General features: G+C 47.2%; 1 protein-coding gene across 6 annotated transcripts in view; it reads right to left on the bottom strand.

Annotated features, from left to right (window-relative positions):
- LOC129701505 (protocadherin-1-like) overlaps positions 1 to 16,420 on the bottom strand; it is a 350,556-nt gene extending 334,136 nt beyond the window's left edge. The window contains exons 1-2 of one of the 6 annotated variants that reach the window (XM_055642736.1): positions 15,827 to 16,420; positions 10,818 to 13,826 (exon numbers count right to left, since the gene is read on the bottom strand). In XM_055642736.1, the coding sequence (XP_055498711.1) occupies positions 10,818 to 13,802 (2,985 nt within the window). In that variant the 5' untranslated portion in view covers positions 13,803 to 13,826; positions 15,827 to 16,420. The other 5 variants (XM_055642733.1, XM_055642737.1, XM_055642738.1 and 2 more) reach the window with 5 other exon arrangements.
- Between the last annotated feature and the right edge of the window lie 358 nt (positions 16,421 to 16,778).

Here is a 16,778-nt window from a genome sequence, read left to right as displayed (position 1 = left end):
TAGAAAAAGGAGTCAAGTCCTGAGCTCTTGCCACTGGAGTGCTGTGATGCAGAGCTCCAGCTAGCTTGCTGTTTATATCATGGAACTATTGTTTAGAAGAAGTTAACACAATAACACCTCCTTATCGTGAGGCAGGGATCCGAAAGGCTTCTTCACCTCTATTAGTTTAGTTTAGTTACGAGATACAGCACAGAAAGAGGCCCTTCAGGCCCCCCGAGTCAGTGCCGACCAGCGATCCCCACACACCAACACTCTCCTACACACATTCGGGACAATTTACAATTTTACCAAGCCAATTAGTCTACAAACCTGTACGTATTTGGAGTGTGGGGATTAAATGGAGATCCCGGAGAAAACCCACGCAGGTCACTGGGAGAACATACAAACTCTGTACAGACAGCATCCGTAGTCAGGATTGAACTCAGGTCTCTGGAGTTGTAAGGCAGCATTTCTACCGCTGTGCCACCGTGTTGTCAAATACACAAAAGGCCATAACTACAGCAAGCAAGTCTTTCCCACAGCACGGGCAGAGGTATGTATATTTATGTAGAACAGATGTCATAGTATTGTGCCGACCAACAGATTACAGCACATTTAGTACAAACAAGCCCAGTGCGTCTTCACCATATGGACTGGCATTCCATCGTCATTGGGGGCTTGCAGTACAAGCCTGTTAACTGGCACACCTTGGTACAAATCCTCCTCATTGATCAGATACCATCCAGGAGCCCAGCGACACATGTCCTTGCTAATTCCAAACCACTTCCAATGGAATGTATCCACTTCACAGAGAACGACGGCGTAGTGAGCGGTAATGAGAGAACTGGAGGAACACCAGATGGTGAACATGCTTCATGTTAAAAATTAAAGCCTCAACATTGGCCCCAGTCGTCTGCTGGAAATAGCCAGTCCTGCTGGAAATGCCGGCTCTGAGTTGCTAATGGTGTGCAAGTATAGGCTCGTGGCATAATGGCACAGCATCAGTGTTGTTGCGTGACAGCGCCAGAGACAGGGTTCAATCCTGACCTCGGGTGCACTCTGTGTAGAGTTTGCACGTTCTCCCTTTGACTGCATGGGTTATCTCCGGGTGCTCCGGTTTCCTCCCACATCTTAAAGACGTGCAGATTTGTAAGTTAATTGGCTTTGACAAAATTGTAAATAGTGTGTAGGATAGTGCTAGTGTACCGAGTGATCGCTGGTCGTCACAGACTTGGTGGGCCGAAGATATACTCTGTATCTTGCACACATGTGCAAGTCTTGAACTTATAATGAAGAACATGAGAAGCAGCAGGACCAGGCCGTTCAGCTCCTCTAGTTGGTTCTGCCATTCAATAAGATCATAATTGATTCAATTTCCCTTTTCCAGCTTTCTTCTCTCCTCCTATAATCTGTCTGAAGAAGGTACTCGACCCGAGACATCACCTATCTACATCCTCTAGAAATGCTGCGTGACCCATTGAGTTACTCCAGTGTTTGTGTCCAATTTTCCTCATCCACTTTCCTGCTTTTTCCTGATAATTCTCAATCCCTTACCGATTAATAATCTTTCTCAAGTTTTAATATATTTAAGGATACGGCCTCCACGCTTTCTGGAATTATTCCAAAGACTCAAATCCATTTCAGCGAAGAAATCCTCTGTTGTCGCATCCTCATTGGGTGTCCCCATATTATCTCATGTTGGCATTTTTTAGTGCGTATGTCATATTAAATTATTATGCAGTCAAGTACCATTTCATTTGAGACACAAGGAACTGCATGTGCCAATGTACAATAAAAATAAATAAAGCGCTGGAGTAACTCAGCGGATCAGACAGCCTCTCTGAAGGTCTTGAATAGCTGACATTTTAGTTTCTCATGATGTGAACTTATCCAGAATACTCATTAAATAGAATGCTTGTACAGAAATGCAGTGGTCCAGTTATATGATACCTAATATTTTTGCAGGCATTCAAGATCAAACCTCACCTCAGATCAAAAGTTTTCTTTAAACAGATTTTTGTGTGAAGTTACTCACACGGCAGATTCCCAGCAATCATTGGAGAATCGCAATATTCAATTCTTTACAAACCAAGCTGCAATTGGAGTCAGATCTATTAGGTTTGGCCAATAGCCTGCATCACCAACAACCCATCGATAAAAGGCATTGCTACAAAAGCTGCAGCTCTAAGCAAATCGTAGAGTTACGCAGCATGGAAATGGGCTATTCAGCCCAATCTGCACACAACGACCAACATGCCCCATCTATACTAGTCCCACCTGCTGGTTTTTGGCCCATATCTCTCTAAACCTCTCCAATCCAAGTACTTGTTCCAAGTGCCATGTAAATGTTATAGTACCTGCCACAACTATCCCCTCTAGCAGTTTGCTCCATGTGGCTATTGTAACCTGACACATTAAAGTCATAGTCATCCAGCAGGGAAACGGGCACTTCAACCCAACTTGTCCATACTGACCAAGATGTCCCATCTAAGCTACCCCCCCATTTACTAGCATTTGGCTCATTTCCATCTAAACCTTTCTTTTCCATATGCCGGCCCAATGGTGTTTTTTTTTAATGATTACTTCCAGCTATATGAAACTCAAGGCTTACTCCCTACAAGAGGGATCAGAGTTCACTTGACAGTGGCTGTACCTCAAAGAGTACTTCACTAATCATATAATAACATCTGGAGACTGCAAAATACCGTATCCCTCCATTGCAGTGTATTATATGAAAGAGATACAGGCCAGGAACATACAGGGCATCAATTAGACAAAGATCCATATAGATGATCAAGGGCTTTGAGTGAGCATCAGTTGTCATTGGTGTTTCGTTTACTTTAGAGACATCACGCGGAAACAGGCCCTTTCCGCACTGACCAGCAGTTCCCGTAACCCCAATCCACACATTAAGGACAATTTAGCAAAGCAAACTAACCTGCAAACCTGTACATCTTTGGAGTGCGAGAGGAAACCGAAGCACCCGGAGAAAACTCCCACGGTCACAGGGAGAACGCACAAACTCCCTACACCACCCGTAGTCAGGATCGCACACGGGTCTCTGGCACTGGCAGTAACTCTCCCGTGTCACCCCTCAGTCACTGAGGTAAACAGGGAGAGTTGAGGGTCTGTCCTACAAGCAGGAAGATTACACACAACAGCGTGGGCGGCACGATGGCGCAGCGGTAGAGTTGCTGCCTTACAGCGCTTGCAGTGCCGGAGACCTGGGTTCGATCCCGACTACAAGTGCTGTCTGTATGAAGTTTGTACGTTCTCCCCGTGGGTTTACTCTCCGAGATCTTCGGTTTCCTCCCACACTCCAAAGACGTACAGGTATGTAGGTAAATTGGCTTGGCAAATGTAAAAAAAATGCCCCGAGTGTGTGCAGGATAGTGTTAATGTGCGGGGATCGCTGGTCGGCGCAGAGCCGGTGGGCCGAAGGGCCTGTTCCTGTGCTGTATCTCTAAACTAAACTGAACATACAATGAGATTGTCAATTACTCATTCTGTTTATGTTTAGAGATACACTGTGAAAACGGGCTCTTTAGCTCACCAAACCTGTCCCCCAGGATTGATACCAACCAGCACAAGATGCTGACAACCGATTACCTTTTCACACTAATTCTAGGTTATTCTGCTGTCTCAATCACTCCCTATACACTGTGGGCAATTTTACAGAGGCCAATTAACTTACAAATCCACATGTCTTTGTATTGAGGGTGGAAACCACAGAGCACCCAGAGAAAACCCACACAGTCACTGGGAGAACAAGTAAACCGAGGTCAAGATTGAACCCGGGTCTCTGGCGCTGTGAGGCAGCAGCTCTACCAGCTGCATCTCTGTGTCAGCCAGTCTGGGAACCATTCATCACATACTTCTGCAAATATGCGATTTAAATTTTCCAGTTCTCTGTTAACCCTTTAAGTGTCCTGCAGGATTGATACCAGCACAAGACAGATGTGTGAATATGGCTGACCTTCTCATAGTTAATAGTGCAAAGAGTACAATTGGCATCCATTCTACAAATGACCTCTAGTAGTAAAGAGTTCAGAACATAGAACGCCACAGCACAAGAACAGGCCCTTCAGACCACAATGTGAGTGAATTGTCTTGGTATAATTGTAAAATTATCCTGTGTGTGTGTAGGATCATGTTAGTGTGCAGGGATCGCCAATCGGTGCAGACTCGGTGGGCCGAGGTACCTGTTTGTGCACTGTATCCCTAAAATTAAAACCTAAATGACTTACGAACCTTATGTCTCAGGTCTCCCCGTAACCTTCAACCTTCAGTTTAACCGAGTCACCACAAAAAGAATAAATCATTGTCATCTTTAAATAAGAACCCATTGCTTTTAAGATCATGCCCTCGCCCTGCCATTGCTGACAAGGGGCACTTGAGGATAACACCAGTGTGAGACGGTGAAGGGTAGACAAAGATAGTCCAAAGTCGAGGCAGCTGATCATTCACAAGACACCGACCACTATCATCACCAAAAACTCTTGCTGACTGTAGCTCCGAAAAGCTGTTGCTCAGCAGATATTTAGATTCACCGCTGCTCAATTGCTGACTAGCATTGCGTTTATATGTAGAAAATAATATTTCATCCATATCTACCCGACCATCTGGAGAGACCCCAAAAAAAAAAAAAATCTAAGTCAGCTCATTTCCTCAGCTTTCACAGCAATAAATTAGTTAAGTCTTTCAAGGACAAGAGATACACCAGAGTGTGTGGAAAAGCACAAGGGGTAGAGTATCAGGTGATCCACAGGCTTCAGGTTACAAGCAAATCTGCATCCTAAAGTCAGTAGCCTTCTCTGTCATACGACAATAAATAGAGCAATAATAAGCCTATCCTTTTAACCCTGCGTCACCTTCAGTACTGCAGGTAGTGGAGTTTAGTTTAGACATAGAGAGTGGTAACAGGCCCTTCAGCTGAGGAATATTTAAATTCCAGACCTCTGAAGTCCATTTGTTTAAGAGGCACAAAGCGTTGGGGGGGGGGACTCAGTGGGTCAGGCAGCATCTCTGGAGAACATGGATAGGTGACACGTTGGCGCAGCGGTAGAGTTGCTGTTCAAGTCCCGGGTTGGTTCCAACTAAGGTTATTGTCTGTACGGAGCTTGTACCTTCTGCCTGCAACCGCATGGTTTTCTCCAGCTGTTCTGCTTTCCTTGCACACTCCAAAGACGTGCAGTTTTGTAGGTTAATTTGGCTGGTAAAAATTGTAAATTGTGTGTAAGATAGGTCTAGTATACGGGGAACACTGGTCGGCGTAGACTTGGTGGGGCCAAAGGGCCTGTTTCCACGCTGCATCTAAAATGCCAGAATTTGAGCGCTTCAGCTATAGGGAGAGGTTAGATGGGTAGGACTTTATGTATTGGAACGTTTGAGGATGGGTGGTGTACAAAATCTTGAAGGGGATCTATAGGGTGAATGCACAGAGTCTATTTCCTAGAGTTGGAGGAACAGGAACTGATAAAGGTTTAAGATGAGAGGTGAAAGATTTAATAGGAACCCGAGAGGTGACTTTTTCCACAGAGAGGATGATGGGTATATGGAACAAGCTGCCAGTGGCGGTAGTTGAGGTAGGTACTGAGGCACAGTGGTAGAGTTGCCTCTAGTGTTTGTGTAGGATAGTGTTAGTGTGAGAGGATCGCTGGTCGGCGCGGTCTCAGTGGGCCGAAGGGCCTGTTTCCATGCTCTAAAATGAACTAAACGTTATGTCAAAATGGTGGTTTTCAAAAGAAATTACAAACAATACTCCAGTTCATGACTCAACCTTTAAGTTATGGGTAGGAAGGAACTGCAGACGCTGGTTTAAACCAAAGATAGACACAAAATGCAGGAGTAACTCATCGGGACAGGCAGCGTCTCTGGAGAGAAGAAATGGGTGACGTTTCAGGTCGAGACAGGTGCGAGTCTTCTTCAGACAGGATGAAGAAGACTCGCACCGAAACGTCACCCATTTCTCTCCAGAGATGCTGCCTGTCCTGTCCGCTGAGTTACTCCAGCATTTTATTGGTATGGGTTACAAACCTTGGGAATGAGAAGAACATGTATTTCTCCGTTATCCATCTTACCACTGGTAATATGTTATTTGCACTAATATCGCCCCTTATTCTCAAAGCCCCAAAGCAAATTCAGTCTACCCTGACAGAGAGGCAGGATGTCTTCCAGCACCTACAAGTGGTAGAAGGGTCTTAACCGTCACCCATTCCTTCTCTCCAGAGATGCTGCCTGTCCCGCTGAGTTACTCCAGCATTTTGTGTCTATCTTCAGTTTAAACCAGCATCTGCAGTTCCTTCCTACATAGACCTACAAGTGAACCTTCTCTCATGTACAAGCTCAGACAGCGAGAGTCAGCAAACAAAGTGAATCACTAAACAAAAAATCCATTGCAACTTGTTCTCATCTTTAGCCAACTTCCCAGCTAGACAGTGGGGCAACCAGACGTGAGAAAAAATTGTCAATCGTCACTTACAGGAGAATTGTTTTAGTAACCCCATTGGGGTCATCATGATGTTGGGCAATCGAGAGATTAACTAAAAACTAAATATCACTGGCTCAAAGGCCTTTTATTGTCACGTGTGCAAAGTGCTAACACAGTGAATTTGTTTTTCATACAAACAGTCCAGTAGAATATTGCCACCCTCGATTAGCATACAGAAATAGTCTACTGGGGCTGCATGCAAGAGGTGCTGTGTTCTGGAACCACTTTCAAAGTTCACACTCTAGTTCTTCTGAGTGGTGCGTAATCCAGTGCACATACAAGGGCACTGCTGACTCATTTACACCCCCCCCCCCCCCCTCTCTCCCACCTTGTCAATAAGATAAGACATTGTGAAACACCATGTCTCAATGATTCTGGAGTTACTTCAAACCAGCATATTACTATTGCAAAGATCGCATGCATCTATTCTCTCCACACTAACCACTTTTCATTATATTCTATGACAATAGAAAATACCAATCATATTTTTGCTAAACCCCAGTGGGATTTCTTCATTATCTGATCATTGGTCTCCTATTCTCCCTTAAATTCATATTTGTCAAGCTCATACCAACTCAAGCACTGCCTCCCTGCCCCTCTCACTGTCCAACAGATGTATTTCCCCATAAAGCTCTCTCATTATGTTCATGTCAAAGGAGCAGAATTAGGCTCTTCAGCCCATCGACTCTGCTCTGCTATTCAATCATGGCTGAGCTATCTTTCCCTCTCAACCTCACTCTCCTGCCTTCTCCCTATAACATTTGACTAATCAAGAACCTGTCAATCTCCTCCTTAAAAATACCCAATGACTTGGCCTCCACAGCCCTCAGTGGCAATGAATTCCACAGATTTACCATCCTCTGACTAATTAAATTCCTTCTAATCTCCTTTCTAAAAGTACATCCTTTTATTCTGAGACTATGGTCTCTGGTCCTAGACTCTCTCACTGGTGGAAACATCCTCTCCACATCCACTCTACCCCAAGCCTTTCACCATTCTGTAAGTTTCAATGAGTTTTCCCCTCATCCTTCTAAACTCCAGTGACTACAGGCGCACTGCCGTCAAACACCTATCATATGTTAACAAGGTCATTTCCAGGATAATTCTCTTAAACCAACTCTGGACCCTCTCCAACACCAGCCCACCCTTCCTCAGATATGGGGCCCAAAATTGCTCATGATAATACCTTGTATTTAGCTACAGCACTTTTAAGCTTTCACAGGTAATCTTACTTAAGTTTCAGTCACAGTACCAAATTCACCACATTTAGAAATCTGAAGACAGAGTTCAGGCAGGTCAGGCAGCATTTCAGGAAAACATGCGTAGTTGATGTTTTGGGCAAGAAGCCATCTTCAGATTGATCGGTCGTGACTTGAAACACTGCCTATCCAGGTCCTCTAGAATTGCTGCCAGACTCGCTGATTTTCTCCAGCAGTCTGTCATCTTTTGTAAACAAGAGGCACAGTATCACACCAATAGAGCTACTATCTTACACCACCACTGGGTTTGATCGTGACTACGGGTGCTGTCTACGCAGAGTTTGTACGTTCTCCCTGTAACTGCGCGAGTTTTTTCCTCCCACACTCCAAAGATGTGCATGTTTGTAGGGAAAATTATAAATTTTTCCCTAGTGTGTAGGATAGTGCAAGGGTGGGGGGATCGTTCGTCCCCGTGGACTTGGTGGGCCAAAGGAACTGTTTCCTCCCTGCATCTCTAACGTCTAAAGCGTGGAAACAGGCACTTCGGCCCAACTTGTTCACACCAAACAACATGTCCCATTTACATTAGTCCCACCTGTCGGTGTTTGGCCCATATCCATCCAAACCCATCCTATCCATGTACCTGTTTATTTGTTTCTTAAATGTTGCAAATAGTCCCTGCCTCAACTACCTCCTCTGGCTGCTCGTTCCATACAACCACTACCCTTTGTGTGAAAACGTTACCCCTCGCGTTCCGATTAAATTTTTCCCCCTTCACCTTAAACCTATGTCCTCTGGTTTTCGTTTTGTTGGTTTCAACTTCTGCTCAGAACTTTTCAACACAGAACTAAGGTGTTCGCTTCACTGTCAGATACAAAGACTGACAGAAGAATGTTAAAATAAAAGGCTAATCTGTTAGCCAAATGGATAACTGCACCACACGTGAACCTCTGACCAATGCCCTGGTCAGTGTTTAGCCCATTATCACCACACTGATGTCCATGGGGATTCGAATAAATTAACTGAGTTTCCATAGTGACTGTACTACACTAACACTATGGAATTAAGGGATATGGGGAAAAAGCAGGAACAGGGTACTTTCTGGATGCTCAGCCATGATCATTTAGAATGATGGTGCTGGCTCGAGGGGCTGAAAGGCCAACCCCTGCACCTACTTTCTATGTTTCTATGTGAAGTGCTTTGTGATCATGAAAGGGGTTTATACACAAACAAATATATTTTTTAAAAGGGGCAAATGTTGGAAATATTCCATTAAAAACAAAATTGACAAATGCAATTGGTCAGGCAGCATATGCAGAAAGAGAAATTGATAAACATATCAAGTTTTAGGATATTTCAATCAGATCTGGGATAGAGAACAAGCAAATTTTAATTTGCAGAGAATGGGAGAGGGATTGTTAGGGTAAGAAGAATATCTCCACTTGGATGTGTTAACAATGATATTCCCACCATCTCATCCATTCCCCCCCAATCCTCTGTATTGACTAATTTTCTCTCAGATTCAGTTCTGATGAAGGGTCTTCAACGTGACAAGTTTACTCTGTTCCTCCACAGATGCTGCCTGACTTGCCATTGCTTCCAGCATTCACCGTTTTTGTTTCCTTTTAATACAGCCTTGTCCGATGAATCTTATTTCAACACAATCTCTTATACAATTCAGCACAACATCAGCTAATGCCCTTTATTCTGTGGTTCATAAGCAAAATTACCTGTTTCTGCACAATGGAGACATTGAAATTCAAATCATGTATTAAAACAGAGAAAACATTGGACGATTAAGGCGGTGAGAAAATGAGTCAACGTAAAACCAAGGGAAAGAAGAGCGAAGAGAGCGAAATTGCAGGAGGGCATGAGATTTTTTCCAGTCAGTACATTTGTCAGCCCAGCATATAATAAACCTTGTCTAATACATTAGCTCTGACATTAGAGGTATTTATTGTGTACCCAATAACACAAGCAGCTATACGGCAAATTCAGCCACATTATACATTTGCTGTGGAAAGGGTTATACACTAATGCAAGTATAATTTAGCACTGGGGCCGAGAGTATATAATATGTGATAAATAACCAAAAAAACAGAAACGTTTAGCTGAGTTGTACCACCACCAGAAGGAGACTGATGAAATGTCAAAATAAAATAATCAAGAAAATGTTATCCTTCGCGATGGAATAAGACATAATACCAAGTAAACCAATGTTTATTGAATCGGAAATGTTACCAATTTATCGCCCATTGGGAATAAATTCACTGATCACAATATTATAAAATAAAATATGCCAATACAGCTTTCCAGTTAATAATCCAGAAAAATCTAGCTGCTTTAAAAAAATAAACACACGTATTTCAACAATTATTTTTTTAAACAAGGCTGCTTTAAAGCAGAATCCGCTTCTGCAAAGACACTCAAAACAGGTCACAAATATGTCAACGAGCAAACGTCACAATACTGAAACGCAAAACTGAGGACGGTGCCTTGGGTCAGTTTTAAACCTCCAGTTCTGGGAAAGGCTCGGAAGCGCAAAAGGCTGACCGGTTGTTGCAATGACAATTATTAATCTGGGGGGAGGGGGAGGTGGGAGGGAGAGAACAGGCACCTTGTTCTCCCGGTTTGTTAACGATGTAAAAAAAAAAGTCGTAAATTGGAAAAAAGAAACGTGCGTTTCAATGAGCTTCACATTCAAGCGCTTCCAAAGCAGGGACGTGAGCAGATATTTAAATCTGCCGGGATACGAGTGGGGGCAGACGCGAATCTAGAATATTACAGGCAGAAAGTGTACACACGTGTCTAACCTCATGCACCATTAGTCTACAAGATATTTATTAGGTGGGGCGTTCCCCCCTTAAACACGCCTCTGCTTTTAAGAACGCACTGCACGTCTTAGCGTTAATATTGCATTGAATGCGAACCAAAACAAGAACATCGACTTGAAATAATAAATATACAGCACGCCGGTTTTACTTTACATCGTTCACGTTACTCAAAAGGAAAATCTGACATAAGAGATTTAAGATAGTTGAAATGTCAATTAACATTGAGAAATAGTCCCCAGTTTCTGGCAGTGTTTTGAGGAGGAGGGAGGGGGGTGGGGGTTATTGGGTACCAGGGGCACACACAAGCCTGCCTACCTGCTTGTTGTACTTCGGGGGGTTGGTCTTGTAGCTGTAATCGGAGTACTGGTCCGACCCGGTAGAGTTGTTGTCGCCGGTTCCAACAAAGGTGTTGGTCGCGGGCAGGTCCTGCACCACTTGGTGTTTCTTCCCAGCAGTCGGCGACTGCGGATGGAGCTGAATTGAGGGGAGAGGGGAATTCGACCTGTAATGTCTCCCGAGGTCGGGACTGCCCGGATTACAGTTCAGCGGCAGATGAATCCGTGGACTATCAGTGCTAGACTCGTTGATCAAGTTGAATTGTAATCCCCTCTGTGCGCCGCTCTCCTCGGCTTCCAATGGTTTCGAAGGTTTGGGGAGCTTGTTTTTCTTGTCCTTGTGCTTGGTGTTTTTGTTGGTCTGTTTGGGTGTGTACAGATCCTTGGTTTCTTTCTTGCCGGCCTGGTAGCCGCTCTTGGCTTCCTTCTGCCGGCAGTAGCGGATCAGTACCACAACCACTATCACCAGTATGACTGCGATAATCCCAGCGATCACTCCGAACAGGACGTTGCTCCTCTGTTTGCTCTTCTCGTAAGCGGGGTCGCCGGCAATGTCCACGTCCAACGGGGTGTTGAGGCTGTGGCCCACCAACGCTTCCACCAGGCTCACGTTGGCCATGGTGTCGTTGACGTACATGTGGACCAGGGCGGTGGCAAAGCGGGCTGGCGTACCGCCATCTCTTACTTGAACCACCAGCCGATGCAACCCGTAGTGTCGACGCATGAGTTCTTTCTCCAGAGTCAGGCTTCCAGCGTGCGAGATGTGGAACAGGCCAAAGGGGTTACCTCCAACAATGTCGTAGGTCAAATTGGCGTTGCTTCCTATGTCCATGTCCTCGGCTTTGACCCGCTCCACCACCGTCCCAATGGCGGTGAGGGGGTTGATGTGTTGGAAGGAGGAATTGGAAGGTTGAGTGATGAAGGGAGTGTTGTCGTTTTCATCCAAGACATTAATGGTGACACTTACATAGGCAGACTTGGGCGGTGTCCCTCCATCTATGGCCTTCAGCTGGAAGGTGTAGGTGCTCTGGCGCTCTCTGTCAAATGAGACCCGGGAGAGGATGGTCCCCGTGCCGTTTTGGATCTCAAATTCGCCATTGTCAGGGTCCACCAACAAAGTAATGCGAGCGTTGGTATCCTGGTCGGCATCGGACACAGTGACCATACCTACTGGACTGGACGGGGGCAGGTTCTCCCGCACTGAGAAATTGTATGCGTTGAGCATGAACCGAGGGTCGTTGTCGTTCTCGTCCAAGACATTGACCACCACGGTGGCCGTACCTTTCTGGCTGGGGATCCCCTTGTCCGCCGCCGCCACCTTGAACTCGTAGCGCTCCTTCTGCTCCCGGTCTAACGTCGAGACGACCCTCACCTCTCCCGTGTTAGGGTTAATCTGGAACAGGCCCTGGATGGCCGGGTCGGGTTGCAGGGAGTAGATGAGCTCGGCGTTGCTGCCGCTGTCGGCGTCGGTGGCCGCCACCCGGAGTAAAGTAGTGGGAGGTCGGTTGTTCTCCAATATCCCAACTTGCATGTGGTTCTGGGCGAAGATGGGAGAGTTGTCGTTCGCATCAGTGACCTTCACCGTCAGGGTGTTGGTGCTGGACAGGGGTGGGTTGCCCGCATCCACCGCCACGATCTGGATGAGATACTCTTGGACCTTCTCGTAGTCCAAGGCGGTGGTGGTCTGCAGGAAGAACTTCTTCTTCCTCTCGCTGCTGGACTCGCTGGCCGGTTTGAGTTGGAAGGGCACGTCTCCCGCGACTATGCAAGTCACCGCCGCGTTCTCCCCCTCGTCGCGGTCCGACACTTGGACCAGAGCCACAGGAGAATCGACCGGTGCCTCCTCGTCGATATCCGCCACCCCGTTTCGGTGAGTGACCAGGCCTATCCCTCGGATCTCGATGGCCGGCGCGTTGTCGTTGGTGTCTCGAACCGTGATCACCACCGAAGCCCTGTCCTGTTTGGGGATCGGGCCTTTGTCGCGGGCGTGAACGTAGAACCTGAACTGGCTGAACTGCTCCCGGTCCACCGGCCCTTGCACCGTAATCCAGCCGGTGTTCTTGTCCAGACGGAGTAGGCGGCGTGCGCTATCCGCCGCCTGGGCGAAAGTGTACTCGATCCGAGAGTTCTCGCCCAAGTCCATATCGGTGGCCCTCACCTGCAGGATGGAAGTACCGGCCGGGCTGTTCTCTTCCACCGACCCTTGGTAAATGTACCTCTCGAATCGGGGCGCGTTGTCATTAATGTCCAACACACTGACCCGCAAGACCGAGGTACTACTCCTGGGTGGCAGCCCTCCGTCCACCACCCTCACCGTCAAATCGTAGGTGTCCCGTTGCTCCCGGTCCAAAGAGCCGGTGACTATGAGTTGGGGCAACCTCTCGCCGTGTTCCTCGGCCACCTGCAAGCTGAAGAGACCCTGGCCCTCGTTGCCCAGCAATTCGTAGCCAGACACGCCGTTGGTCCCCGCGTCGCGGTCGCTGGCTGTGGGAATGTTGACCAAAGTGCCCGGGGGTGTGTGTTCGGGGATGGCGATGGAGATGACCGGCGAGCTGAAGGACGGCGAGTTGTCGTTCACGTCTTGCACCAAGATCCTGCCTTCCACCAGCACGGTGGGCGAGTTGTACATGGTGTCGGTGACCGAGATCTCAAACTCCAGTGGGCATTCGGTGGGACTGTCACACATCATCTTCTCTCGGTCGATGGATGTTTCCGTGGTGTACATGTTGCCTCCCGTCTGGTCCACCCGAAGGTAAGGTTGGCCTAGCTCCAGCTTGAACAGGCGGTTGTCCCGCTCCAGACCCAGGCTCTCGCCCGGGTTTCCGATCAGCGTGTTGGGCGGCTGTTCCTCGGGCAGGCTGAACGTCACCGAATTCTGTGCCAGGGAACCGGGGAGCGGGCGCAGGGCGAGGAAGGGCAGGAAGAGCAGCAAGCCGCGGTAGGCGGAGGCCGGGACCCGGGCCATCGGCGTCAACAAGTGCGGTGCCAACTGTGGAGGGGAGAGGGGGAGAGGTGGTTCAGGGGGGATTCAGAGAGAGGGAAAGAGGGAGGGAATGGAGCAAGTGGGAGGGAGGGGGATAGAGGAAAGTGGGAGAGATAGGCAGAGATAGAGGGTGGGAGAGATAGGCAGAGATAGAGGGTGGAAGAGGAGAGCCAGAGAGAGATGGGTGGAGGTGGGAGAAAGAGTGGGAGATGCAGAGTGGGAGAGAGATGCAGGAGAGGGGGAGGTGAGACAGATAGATACAAGGAGGTGGGAGAGGGGCAAAGAGCGAGGATGGAAAGGAGAAGAAACACGGCGAGGAAAATGGGAAGGGTAAGGGGGGGGGGGCAAATGAAAGGTAGAGAGGAGAGTGGTGGTTGGAAGGGAAAGATAAAAAAAAAGGATAATAAATAAAACTAAATTCATAAACTTCGGTGAAAATATCAGCCCAGCCTTTTCATTACGAGTTCTAACAAGCTACTGTCGCTCACATCAATCCGGCAATGCAACTTATTTGAACGTGGAGACAGCGAGTTCCATGCGGATCCGAAAGCATTCCATTTACACATACACACACACGCTCGCAGTGCCTCGCTAGAGAGTGGAGCAGAGGCAGGCAGGCGGCTGCCCCATCTGCATTCGACAACAACAAGGGGGGTTCAAACCTGGCCGAGAAAATCCCATTTGCTAAAAGCCATTGGAGAAACCCTTTCCGAACCAAGGCGCCGCGGAAGGCAGTGTGCGGTGGTTAAAGTGCGAGCGCGCATGCAGGCTACAGAGCAAGCGAAAAAAAACCTAACGCTTGCAAATTTCGGGGAGGAGGGGAAGGTGGGCGGCTAAGAGACGAACACCTCCCCGGACTAACGTGGGGTGGGGAGGAAAACGGGTGGGAGAAAGCGAGCGAACGCGCAAAAGATTGTAGCAGAGACGAATTGAGATATTGCCTCGCTGTTGCAACGCCGGTCGGCGAAAACGAGGAAGTGGAGACATTATGTTGAATTTATTTTTTTAAACACAAAATTCCACGTTAACATTAAGCCTCACTTCACGAATCGAGCTGCAATTTACGTTATATTTTTAAAAGAATCCGTGGGAATCTATGATATTCCCCTCTGATCCTTATTGGATCAGTGGCGGGTTTCCCCCTTAAGATGATCCGAGATTTTCCTACGCGGCTCTTAGCATTTTACACCAAGTCCGATCTCCCAATATTAAACGCACCGCGGTTTCAGACTCTCCAAACCAAGCTTTGGGTTTTTACAAGGGATTCGGTTTAAATACACCTTCAATCTTGGCAATCAAATGCAGGTGCGTTTTCCTCTCTCAAACACACAACGCAAAAGACGATTGACACCAAAATTAATTTTATCTCTTCCACCCCCCACCCTAGAAAAAAGAGCCCGATTTACAATTAAAAGAAAGAATGTAATGTCCCTTACCTCGGCGTTATGTATCTCAGAGGAACCCGCAGCACCGGCTTTGGGAGTTTGCTTTTGCGTTTTTCTCTCTCTCCCTCTCTGTCTCTCTCTCACACACACGGAGTTTGGCGCTGTCCGCTTGCTTTCTCTTCCCACCCTCTCTCTCTCTCTCTCTCTCCCTCCCTCCCTCGCTCGCATTCACTCCTCCCAGTGAAACCGAATCAGTCTCGCAGTTTTTTTCCCCCTTCCCTCTTTCTCATGCCTCGCCTGCTTTGCGCGTCACAAGATTAACTAACTCAGCCCCGTGTAATCGGGGTGAGGGGTGGGTGTGGGTGTGTGTGCGTGAGAATGAATCAGCCCAGTCAACGTCCACACTTGCTGGTAATAAACAAACTCTCCGGACAAAACCCACAAGCAGATCAAAAACAAGCATCAACATAAAAACATCGCATGCATATTAAACTCGAGAGCGATCCGGATTGAAATTTAATGCCATCATGCTAATAAGTTATTTTGCCCCAAAACAAAAAACCCGTAAAAGGTTCCTGAGTATCAACACGTGATTATATACAAGATTCAGTCATGTTTTACCGCATTCCACTGGGTTCAGACTTCTGGAGCTCCCGTGTTATTAAATCGTTTCTTCCCGCAGTTTCCGCATTGTTGTTTTGATTTGAAGAAAAATAACAACCCAGCAATAAATGAGGGTAGGTTCTCCCGAAACAGTTCTTTCTCTCCCAACGTGCAGCGATGGATGGGAGGAAGGGGATCCCTTTATAAACGCAGAGAGAGATGGGGAGGGAGAAAGAGATATTCCTCGCTGAACACCTTGCCGGTTGCTTCTTCAGAGAACGAGACTTGTATACGAGGGAGCCTTCCACTCCCCGAGAGCTGTTTATAGAGAGCGCAGTCACAACTTGTTGCAGCCGTTTAAAGGAACCCCGTTTTAACGAGAGAGGACGCCATCTACAGTCAAATCTTGCAAGAAATTCTGAATTCTCATTCGCGGCATGGAAATAAGAATGTGCGATTTTTTTTGGGGAGTGGAAACCCACTAACTTTGCATTTAATATAATATATCACGGGTTGCTTCACCCCACGCCATAGTTTTGTTTAGAACAAGGAATACCACCGCCTTAAATTGGCGTTTTAGTTATGCCCATAGATTTATTTCAATTTAATGGTTTAACACAAAATTAAGTCAGGGTTCAAGGATTTTGCTCTTGGTCGAAATTGAAGATATTAATAATCCAATGTGTACACATCTCCTCCCCCCCCCCCCGGAGACGGTGCAATGCAGCTCCGCCTTCTTGCAAAACGTGGCGATAAAGGTTGGCCGCGCTGTCCGGCAGTGCGATGCATGACCGCAGCGACTGGTTAGCGCGCCTACATGCACGACCTCCCTGTGTATCAGGTGGATTACTGCATTGTCGTGTCCCGGGCTACAATCTCTCTTTCTCTCTCTCTCCTTCCCCTTCCTTCTTTCTCCATGGGTCCGCGTCCACCAATCCCCGTATAACCCTTCTCGCCCTCCTGACTCCAC

Source organism: Leucoraja erinacea, chromosome 11, assembly GCF_028641065.1.
Source record: "Leucoraja erinacea ecotype New England chromosome 11, Leri_hhj_1, whole genome shotgun sequence".
Taxonomy (NCBI): domain Eukaryota; kingdom Metazoa; phylum Chordata; class Chondrichthyes; order Rajiformes; family Rajidae; genus Leucoraja; species Leucoraja erinaceus.
This window is presented reverse-complemented; position numbering and strand designations above follow the sequence as displayed.